The sequence below is a fragment of the Plutella xylostella genome, chromosome 10 (assembly GCF_932276165.1).
Source record: "Plutella xylostella chromosome 10, ilPluXylo3.1, whole genome shotgun sequence".
NCBI classification, from domain to species: domain Eukaryota; kingdom Metazoa; phylum Arthropoda; class Insecta; order Lepidoptera; family Plutellidae; genus Plutella; species Plutella xylostella.
Genome location: NC_063990.1, coordinates 6578015 through 6590359, shown reverse-complemented (window position 1 = coordinate 6590359; position 12345 = coordinate 6578015). Strand labels below are relative to the sequence as shown.

Genomic DNA, 12345 nt, shown 5'->3' with positions numbered 1-12345 from the left:
CAAATTGCATGTTATTTAAAGTTTATGGAGTTCGTTATGTCTTCTATAGATCGCCTTCCTGTGGGTACTGTAAGCTGTAGATAATATATGACGCCAAAGTAAGCAGACGTTATTATTATTACACATAATTATGCGCTTGAAATAACATAAGATAGAATATTATTATTGCTCTAACAAAATCTGATTAGGTGCAAATACTAAATTTAATTTCGGTTTGTTTTTTTATTATGATTTCTTATCAGCAGCCTCTGCAAGATTCAAGATTTATTAATACAAAATAATAAGATTGTCTGGAAGAAATCCGCTATTTTAACTTTATAACATGTGTACATAACTGTGTCGTGTTTCTGTACAAATACATAATATATAACTTATATAAATATTGAATTTAAAAAAGCCTGGATTTCTAATACGAGAATATCGAGTAACGCAGACGTTTGAAGTAAGAAATTCATATATTGATATGGACGTGATATTTATAGGTTTGCTACTGGCAGATTTAAAAACGTTCAGTAGGATATTTAAGTACCTAGTAGGTAGCAAGTTATACACTGAAATCTGAGTTTCACCTTAATCCTTTTCGTAGTATTTGCGTAAAAGAGTAAAAAACGTGCTCAAGTAATCTTAATCTTAAGTTACTATTAAGACTAAAATATTTAATAACGTAAGTGCGCTTTTTTTAAATGTAACTAAGTAGGTACTTGTGTACATTTTTCTGTGAAAGCTTATCATTAGCGTTAACTTTCCTGTTTTCATGTACTAATTATTTATGTAACATGGTGTTACCTTGCCTAATAAAATAAAATAAATGGAAAAAGTAAAATGCGACACTGTCCAAACGCAAAACCTCATATAGGTACCTAGCTATACATTACTATTACAGTCCACTAAAATATCGAATAGGGTAAAAGCAATTTTTAGTCGAAATAAAATCATTACAAGGTTCGCACGTCTTTCAATCAAAAGATCCTCCACGCAAAATTCAACCTTACGGCCTTAACATTATGGTCCTTCGAGCCGGATGCGTGTGAGCCACCGACCGGTCGCGAGTGAGCCGAGAACAAAAGCCGTGAGATAAGGATTGAATAGACGAACATTTTATTGCAAAAATAAGTGTTATAAATTATTGGACATTCAAATTAACTTTGTGAAACACATGTTGTTAACTTTATTAAAACAGTTACAGTGAACTATATACGCATAAACACCTATAACTGAGTGAGAATTTAGTGTACCTAAACGGATTGCAGTGTTTTAATGAATAAACTGAGCGAGTCATCGTGGTTTAACGGCTATTAAATCACTACACACATTATAACCTGCGTGTCCTGCGACGCTATTACAATACGGTGTTTACCTACAATACCTACAAAGTGTTTTGCGGTTATATAAGTTATATTTAAAGCAAGTTAACAATGGAGGATCTACTTATATGTCAGCACGAGCTTCTGGAGACCAGATTAAGAGAAGTTACATAGAAACGAGGTTAGAAACATTAGAACAGCTTTGGAAAGACTTTAAAGACGGTCATAAGAGTATTATTGTGAAAATTACTAAACAAGAAGACAGAGAAGATTCATATTTCGAAGAAAATACCTATGAAACCTTTGAAGAGTTGTACACACAATACAAGGCCACCTTAAAGGAGCATCTTCAGCCGTTCTTGGAGCCATCTACTCCTTCTTCACCACCTCCTCACACTTCTACACCGATGGGTAATGTACAGAAATCATTAGATGATGAAGTTAAGTTGCCTATGATCGAAATACCTAAGTTCAGTGGCAAGTATGAAGAATGGCAGACGTTCTACGACTTATTTTCTTCACTCATACACAACCACAAGCGCTTATCACCTGTACAAAAGTTACATTACTTAAAGGGTAACTTAGTTGGAGAACCAGAAGCAATGTTACGCAATTTTACTACAACTAATGCAAACTATACCGAGGCGTGGAACCTATTAGTGAAGCGATACAACAACAAGAGATTTAATTGCAATGCATTATTGAAGTTATTATTTACACATAGATCAATTAACACGGAGTCGGCGAGTTTAATTAAACAATTAGTAGACACCTTTTCTACCTGTTTGAATGCTTTGAAAAATATGGAAGTGCAAACTGATACCTGGGACTTGTTGATTGTCTACTTGGTCGTATCAAAGTTGGATACTGAGTCTATGAGACAGTGGGAACAGCATCTAAGCGGAAGCAGCATTGAATTGCCTACCTGGTCGGAACTGCGAGACTTTCTAGAAGCTAGATTCAGATCATTAGAGATGATAGACAATAATAAGATCACTACGCAGAGGACAAGTCAACCTAAACCTATTGTGAAACCTAAGACCTTCCATACTAACATGAACAGAGACGTGAAAACACACGACATCAAGTGTGCAATGTGCAGCGGAGAGCACTACATCTACAATTGCAAGAAATTCGGAGAGATGCCTACTAACGAGAGACAGAACTTCGTGCAGTCCAACAAGCTATGCTTCAACTGCCTCGCGCCGTCCCACTCGGTGCTGAGGTGCCGGCAGGCGGCGTGCTGCAGGCGCTGCGGGCGGCGCCACCACTCACTCCTGCACTTCGAGCGAGAGCAGAACACGGAGAAGCCCACTGAGAGTCAAACTACGAGTACATCTACAGGTATTTCGAGCGAGTCGTCGTCGAGAGGTAAGCCTTTGTCTAACGATACACACATTGTAACCAATTTTTCTAGTGAGCAAATGAAACCTAACTGTGTACTTTTAGCTACTGCTAATGTGATAGTTGAGAGTAAAAATGGTTGCAAATATATGATTAGAGCTTTATTAGACCAAGGGTCACAGGCATCATTTGTCACAGAGGCGACCGTTCAATTACTTAATCTTAAACGAGAATCAGTAAGTGGTTGGGTGTCAAGCTTGGGAGACGGGCAAACGAGAATTAAACACATGGTCTCACTTTGCGTGAAATCACGCCACAATCCCAAAGCATCAGTTCGAGTAGAAGCGTACGTACTACGTTCACTTACAACACTGTTACCCACTACTAAACTTAGCACACCTGACGGGTTAAACTTCGAGAATTTAGAGTTAGCTGACCCAGGGTATGCCACACCAGGGAGAATCGACATTCTACTTGGAGCGGAGATCTACAGCGACGTTCTACTGGACGGCGTCATCAAACATCCAAAAGGTAACTTACTGGCACAGAATACTATTCTAGGTTGGGTGTTATCTGGAAGGATGTCTCGAGAACCAATCACCGCGCAGAGAAACATCACAAGCTTGCATGTTCATGTTAAAGAAGATGAGATGCTGAAGCTATTTTGGGAGTTAGAAAACGAGCCTAACAAAATAGAAAAGAGATTGTCAAGAGAAGAAGAAAATTGTGAAGAGTTCTACAATGCTACAACAGTTAGAGACGAGGAAGGAAGGTATGTAGTAAAGCTTCCATTTAAAAGCGAGAACCCAGAGTGTCAAAATGGTCGATTGAGAGAAGTAGCTGCCAAGAGATTAGAGTACTTAGAGAGAAAGCTCACAAAAAACACTAAACTTCGCGAAGAATATCATAAGGTAATGGATGAATATATAAAATTAGAGCATATGGTTCCAGTGCAAGCAGCTGATATCGGCAATCCTAAAGCAGTGTATCTTCCTCATCATGCTGTCCTGAGGGATGACAAAGACACAACAAAAGTTCGAGTTGTTTTCGACGCATCGTGTAAAGGTGTGAATAACAAATCGCTCAATGATGATCTCCTAGTAGGTCCTAAATTACAACAAGACTTACGACACATCTTGATGCGGTGGAGAACACACAAAATCTGTATAACTGCAGACATTGTCAAAATGTATCGAATGGTACGCGTAGCTGATGAAGATACTCACTTCCAGAGAATATTGTGGAGAGATGCACCAGATAAGCCGATTGAACACTACAGACTTTTGAGGCTAACATTCGGGACTGCTTGTGCACCTTATCTTGCTGTGAAATCTCTACAAAGGCTAGCAGATGACGAGAAACATAAATATCCACTCGCTGCAAAGATAACGAAGACGGATTTCTACATCGATGACCTTTTGACAGGATGCGACACTGAAGAAGAAGCATTAACAATCTACAATGATATGAACGACTTAATGAGAGCAGGTGGGTTCGACCTTCAAAAATGGAGTAGCAACAATGAGAACGTGATGAAATACATAAGTGAAAACAAGCGAGCTGATCAAGAAGTTCCCCTCAAGGTCAACAGTTTGGTGAAAATACTAGGAGTGTGTTGGAATCGAGATACAGATAGTTTTGAATACACATTGAATATGTTAGAGCCGAGACAGCCGATTACCAAACGTCATATTCTTTCTGAGGTAGCCCAACTGTACGACCCTGAAGGATGGATTGCGCCTGTCGTCGTTGTGGCGAAAATGATCATACAGAAGTTATGGAAGACAGGCCTAGACTGGGATGATTCTGTAGAGGGTGAGCTACTTGAAGAGTGGTTAACTTACAGACAAGATTTGAACAACATCAAACACATCACGATACCAAGGTGGTCACACAACTCCACTACGTCGAAGACGGAGTTACATGTGTTCGCAGACGCTTCCCAGGCAGCTTATGGAGCAGTAGTTTATATCCGAGTCATTGAAAACGAAAACGTTTATGTGAGCCTCATTACTGCCAAAACCAAAGTTGCGCCTGTGGAAAAGCAAATTTCTATTCCTCGACTAGAGTTATGCGGCGCAGCTATGGCAGCTGCACTAATCTCAGAAGTATCTCAGGTATTGAACATCAATAAGGAAAATCTGCACGCGTGGACAGACTCAACCATCGTCTTGGCATGGTTGAAAGGTGGAGCAAGTAGATGGAGCACATTCGTGAGCAACCGAGTGTCCACTATACTCAACATATTAGACTACGAGCAGTGGGGTCATGTTGCTACAGACATGAACCCAGCAGACTATGCCTCAAGAGGATTACCAGCTTCACAATTATCGAGTCAGTCATTATGGTGGAGCGGTCCCGCTTGGCTATCTGAAAACGACATTAATGTCAGCACACCAGACATTGAAGATACTCATGAAGAAGAGAAAGTGAAGACTTTAACCGCTTTGATAAACACAGAAGATGAGCTAATTTGGACAAAGTTTTCAAACTTACAGAGAATGTTGAGAGTTATTTCTTATTGCAGAAGATGGCTGAACTTAAAAGAAGCTAAAGAGAAACGCGAGAAACATACACAATTTATAACAGCAGAAGAAATAAAACAAACGTTGGAAAGTTGTATAAAACAAGCACAAGAGATAGAATTCAAAGACGAGATAAAGCAGTTAAAGTCTGAAGGAAGTGTCCCCAAAAAGAGTAAACTCCGTAATCTTTGCCCCCTTCTTGATGAAAGTGGCATATTAAGAGTCGGCGGTCGTATCCAACAATCGCATACGGACTATGACACACAGCATCCTATAATATTACCTGCTACGAGTCATCTTAGCAGACTAATTATTGTAGATGCCCACCAGAAGACAATGCACGGAGGACCCCAACTAATGCTGAATTATTTGAGGTCTAAATTCTGGATCATGCGAGCGAGGGACCTATCAAAGAAGTGTTATCGAGAGTGTGTAACGTGCATCCGATATTCTGTCAAGAATACAACTCAAATAATGGGACAGTTGCCAGAAGTGAGACTGAAACCCAACAGACCCTTCAAGTCAGCAGGTGTCGATTACGCAGGACCCATCAACATTAGGTTTTCACCCGGTAGAGGTTCGAAATCCTACAAGGGATACATATGTTTATTTGTGTGTATGGTGACCCGCGCCATCCACCTTGAAGCTGTCACGGACCTGACTTCAAAGGGCTTTATCGCAGCGTTTAGGCGATTTACTGGAAGAAGAGGCCATTGTTATGACCTCTATAGCGACAATGGCACCAACTTTATCGGCGCAGACAAGCAGTTGAGAGAGATGTTCAACAGCGCCAAATCTACATTTCCAGGTGAGTTAGCAGAGTTACTAAGTTTAGAACGCACCACATGGCATTTCATCCCCCCCCGGGCCCCGAACTTTGGCGGAATTTGGGAAAGTGGAGTGCGCAGTACCAAGACGCATCTAAAAAAGGTAATCTCAGACACTACACTTACGTACGAGGAACTAGCTACGGTTTTAACCCAAGTGGAGGCTTGTTTAAATTCGCGGCCAATAACTGTGCTGAGTGACAACCCGAATGACCCCCTCCCCTTGACACCGGGCCACTTTCTGATAGGTGAACCTTTATTAAACTTGAGCGATGAGAACTATACACTATGTAATTCAAATCACCTAGAAAGATGGAGATTAGTTCAAAAAATGGTCACCGATTTCTGGAACAGGTGGTATAAAGAATATTTGGTAACGTTAAATCAAAGATATAAGTGGAACACAAAGAATGCTGAGCCAGAAATCGATGATGTAGTTATATTAAAGGAAGACAATATTCCACCTAGCAAGTGGATTTTAGGCAAAATTGTACAAAAACATGTCGGTCCTGATAATATTACACGCGTTGTATCCGTCAAGTGTAAAAACGGCATCTTTAAACGACCTGTGAGTAAAATATGTGTCTTACCTGTAAACAAACTTAGCACCTAATTACTATAATTAGTTATACGAGTAAATTTAAATGATAAAGTTATAAAAATAACTACTTAAACTATCTTTACCTACCTAAGTATTATGTAATCTTAGGGCCTATAGCTACTTATATAAACTAGATTATAATACTTACCTTTGAACTTATAAACTAAAATAATAAATGTAGGTACTTACCTTCATACTTACCTTAGATGTGTAATACTTACCTGTTGCTTATATGCTACATTAACTAATGTGTATACCTACAAAATAAGATTAATCTTAGTTATATACTTACCTGTGTCATAATAAGACTCATAAGTTCATAAACCTGAGTTGTTATTGTTAAAGATAAATATCAATTGTTATTTTTGTGTTAGTATATAGTATGGTGGGCGGTTAAATAAGAAATTCATATTTAAACTTAGCCATGTATTTACATAAGAATGTCTGTCACTAGTTCTTAAATTGAGTACCTACGTATAAGTACATCTGTTGTTTTAAAATACATACACCATACTTGCTTAATAATTAAGTCATAAAACACATTGTGTTATTATTCCTTGAGTTAGGTATCTTATATTGTACTTAAATATTTCACATTTCATTGCATATTTTGTGTTTACTTAGCGATTTTTGTATTTAAATTGTTTAAAGAACTGCGTCCTTTGGTGGGCGGAATGTCCAAACGCAAAACCTCATATAGGTACCTAGCTATACATTACTATTACAGTCCACTAAAATATCGAATAGGGTAAAAGCAATTTTTAGTCGAAATAAAATCATTACAAGGTTCGCACGTCTTTCAATCAAAAGATCCTCCACGCAAAATTCAACCTTACGGCCTTAACAACACTGTTTTCTTTCCTAAAATTAGTCGTAGTTTATTAGCGTTAACTTAACTTGGTTTGCTAATAAGCGTTAGTTAATAAACTTGGTCCTCACTCGTGCAAGCTAACGGGTTGACGGATCTCATCAACGTCTTTTTATATCAAGGTACAAGCCTAATCTAGTTACCTAACGAGCCGCTCTACTTCTGTATCCTTACCAGGAATTTAGGTTTTATACGTAGGTACTAAAGATATTTTGTATTTGTAAAGATATTTTTATGGGTAGGTACGTCACCTGCCTATGATGGAGTTCCACCCCAGCACCCTGAAATGGAGTCCCATCATTCAGCAATACATAAAATTTCAATGATAAGTATATCCCAATTTTTGAAAACGGCTAAGGAAACAAAATTAATACTTATGTTAATTATGTACCTTTCTGGATTAAAAATAAATAATATAAGGATTAAAGTTTGGCGATACCTATAGGTACTTTACATGGTTTACAAGTCTGAAAACATTAATTTTACTTTATTGGTAACTGAGTGAAAACCTTGAGGTATCCAATCCAGGCTAATGCTAAATGTATACGAATTCGGCACACTAAGTGGCAATATTGCTTAATATTTTCATCACGAATGTAGTCCCAAGGGAAATTTACCAGACACTATTAGACCTATCTGACGTATTGTCGTCAGCATAGTACAACATACGAGTACCTACTAATTCCAATGAGGTTATTCGAAATTAACTTTTATTGTTATGAAATTAACATTATAAGTAGTTTACATACAAACGTAAATAGTTCAGCTTTTATGTAGCTACAACTACATATCTAGGTTCAAATGGAGTTTTAGCAAAACTGTTAAAATTTAATAACCATTACGATAATTGGTAAATATCGTAATGGTTATGCACTACGAAATAACTTTATAAAAAGTACCTTGATTATGTTGAAAATAATTTTTTTCAACATAATCAAGGTACTTTTTATAAAGTTATTTCGTGTCCCTCCTCTAGTACCTACCTGAATAAGAAATGTAAAAAGAAACAACGTCGTAATAAGAATATTGAGTAAGTACCTACTTTTCCGGCGAATAAAATTAACGAAATTGAAGACATTCTTAGTTTGTACATATTTTATACCGAAAACTCCCTGAGGTTGAAGTGTAAATCGAGAAGTAAGTAGGTACCTACTGTAATAGTTTTTGAATATAACAAAGATATTACTACACTATAGTAGGCAGGGTAGCAGGTAAAATTAAAACATCTATAACTAGTTCAGTAAAAACTTCAGCAATACATTCTTTATATTAACGAGCCAATCACAGAACGCGAACGTAGACAAAAGTTCTTATGTACCTTGTTCCCATAAAGTTACTTGTTCCATACTCAAGTTCCAATGTTCTCAGGTGTGAAGCTGTCAGTTTGCCGTTGGAAATGCTAGCGTCGTCGTCAACTTTCGCCACGTCAGTGCACACATTAGGCACTGGTATCGGTAAGCTGTATAATGAAGTGGGTCTAGTAAGCCTCGCCTAGAAACGGCTTAGTACACGGTTTTAGAAGGAAGGAACTGAGAAATACCACATGTGTGGAACTTCCACAGTGGAAGGGACCGACCACCGGCATTTCGGCAAATGCCGTCTGAGCCACAATCCAATGTATCCGAAATGCCTACAACTACCATTAGTTAATTAATTTCCTAATGCGTATAGGTACATTCTACCGTAACCGAATGGCCTAATTTTGTACTAAAAGTTACGGCTACGGGATCTAAAGGCCTGAGCCCACTACAGTTTTTTTCAACGACACTTTGCAACACGTTTTTTAAATCACACTATTCGAATCGTATTATAATTTTCTTGTTATTTTATCAAAAACACAATGCGTGCACGGTCCATGGTCAAAATACCGTGATACACGGTTTATCTCACATGGTCCGACAAAAAAAAACGGTGATAGAGCAGGTCATGGAAAGTATTTTCTTCTTTGAGACCTATGTCCAAAACCCAAAAGTTGTCGTTAATTTTGTCGGTCCATGTGCGAAACATCCTGTACCTATAAGTTAAACTAGTTATTTTATATTTCTGTGACAAAAGAGCCTAAAAAACAAATGTTATTTTTCCGAGTCCGCGTTTTTATAGCGTCAAAGTCAAAGAACGTGATTACTTATCACGACAACTTTCAACCTTGTTCAGCTGTTCCTGCAACTTTCACACAATGGTGAGTACTTTTTCATTGTTGTAGGTAAAGTAGGTACATATTTCAATAGAAAAATTACAAGTTTAATAACAAAGCACTTTTATGCTTTCATTTCTGGAGCTTATTTGAGCATTAAGCTTATTTAATTTAGAGGAAAAGTTTTTTAATTTCAGCTCAGCTTTACTTACAGTAAAAAAAACTTAAAAATACATAAATGGCGTTCTTTGCTTCATTTTTAATTATTAGTAAGATAAGGTAGGAAAGAAAATTGCTATACCTGCCTCCATAGAACCTCCGTAGGCGCCTACTGGCTAATAAAGGATTGGTCACACCGAAGCGGAAGTGAAATTATTCCGTGGGCGAGATTGTTTTATTAAGCTTCAGTAAACGTAGCGTGGGTCGACCTCCAGCCCACTGGACAACGACCTTATATGTACTTAATAAGTATTTATCTTATATTTCCCTAATTACCTTTCATTTTCATTTCATTTACTTACGTTTATTGTAAGTGTTATTTTACCCTTAGGTGTAGTACCTACCTACCTACGCACGTGGGAATGTAAGTAAACACACTCAATTAAAAATTATTGTGATTAAAATTGTAACTAGGTAAGTAAGATACCATACATAGATACCATACCTTATTACGTCTTGGTAGTACCTACTTTAAATAAATAGAGGATTATTATTGGCAGCCCCCTACATAAACATATTTCTGGCAAGTTAGTGACAGTAAGATCACAAAGTTTGAGATTCGCTTTGCATTCAGCCTGGTAAGGGCTCAAATTAGAAAAGTTTTTCTTTTTAATGAGCAGATGGAATATATTATTTAAATTTGAATATGTACCTACTTATAGGGGAAAAATGCAAACACACAGCCCGTAATAAATGAAGGCAGGCCATGAGCGTCCTTCAAGACAGAAGGACTCCTGTAGTGGATTATTAGTAGGTATACCTATGTCCTGTAGTGGATTATTAGTATTATATGTATATAGTATTAGTGTATGGTAGGTATGTGCGTGTATAGGTAAGGACTTGGGTATGTGGTTGCTACCTAGGTACATAGGTACCGGAAAATCGTATCCAATCCATCTGATTATCGTAAACCCAAGCGATTGTAAAACGTGTGCGCTGCGCACACAATTTGCCGTGAAATCTCGACACAAAGGCGAAGGAGAGATGGAAAATGATCAAAAGCTTCCCGTCACAATGCCTGCAAATGATTCGAGCCTTTGCTTCAGTCTGTGCGGTAAACCGTTTATATTCTACGTGAAACGAGAAATTAAATCCAAGGTTCAACATTTGATGATCATTAACGTCGTACCTACGCCGTAACGTACGACCTAAGTATTACAAGGTCACTAGTACTTATACAAAATGAACTTTATTTTCTTGCAATAGTAAATTGAATAAGTACCTAGTTGTTATTAGCGGCCGTTTCAGTCCTGATACACTTCCACTTCATTTTATTTAACAAAGGCCCGGTTTAATCCTATTATTATATTATACACCGCCTACATCTATTGTAACCATGTACCTATGCTGACTGCCAAATAATAAGCATGGGCTAAGTCTAAACGCACGGCACAATAAAATCCCAACAGTATCAACAATAAAGTACCAACAATACGGAGACGTACTTATTGGTCTTAAAATTCATTGCCTATATAGTGCTGGATTTTATGAAGCCATCAAGTGGTTTTACAGGCAATGTCTTCAGTCGACAACAGACGATAAACCGTTAATTACAAAGTCTCCAGTCGCTCTGGGAATGTTATTGCAGTAGGTACTTACCAGGGCATGCAATACCGCAATACCGGGATCCCGTAATATCGGGACCTGGAAAAAAATATACGCTTTTTTCAAATCGGTATTTAAAATTAATACCAGTATTGAAGTAATACCGGAATCGGACTTTTTTAGGCTATAAATAAAGTGATTAAGATAAAGTTAGCCTTGTGTTCCTATTTACTATGAAAACCCACTTGTTACCAACCGTTTAATTCAGTTTTCGGACGTTATAAATCTACTTTTGTCCATGCGAAAACGAACACCAAATGTAAAAAAATATATATTCTAAAACTTAAACTCTAATACTAAGTAAGTAAAACTCAATACTATTTCTTTTTCTTGTTTAATTTGGTCCTATACGACCTTTAAACACATGATATGCCATTTATTACAATGAAGTCTAATACCGGTATTAATACCGGGATCCCGGTATTGAGTTGTAATACCGGAACTCAATAGCGGTATTGAAAATTTATCCGGTATTGCATGCCCTAGTACTTACGTATAAACTATAAACTTCGGTTTGTGCCTGCACTCCAGATCATGAGGTGAAACGGTTGAACGATAAAAATGTAGTTAAATCTGGTGAATGCTTTTTCAATAAGTTTTTTCAATTTAATTTTCAGCTCTTAGCTAAGTGTGGATTTGTTATTTTTATTTTATTTATTTATACTTAAAGGTGTGCAAGTAAGAAAAAAAAATGTGATCAAAAATAATTATGATTCTAATAATAATACCACTGAGGAAATAAACACTAATAATACCCAAACCCTAAAACTATGTAAATAATTTTCCCTATTATCATATATATATATATTATTATTATATTACCCTGTTATCATGACGGAATCTCTGCAAGAACTCAGTGGCATGTTGTGAGCAAAAATATATGATGTTGTGAGTAGCCACAATACCTACTCAAGGCCT

General features: G+C 37.3%; 1 protein-coding gene across 1 annotated transcript; it reads left to right on the top strand.

The window, feature by feature from the left end:
- The first annotated feature begins 2107 nt into the window (after positions 1–2107).
- LOC125489109 lies at positions 2108–8964 on the top strand. Its single transcript, XM_048623751.1, has 3 exons — positions 2108–2675; positions 3105–5694; positions 8838–8964. The coding sequence occupies exons 1-3, from the start codon at positions 2108–2110 to the stop codon at positions 8962–8964; spliced, it is 3285 nt and encodes a 1094-aa protein (XP_048479708.1).
- The last annotated feature ends 3381 nt before the right edge of the window (positions 8965–12345 follow it).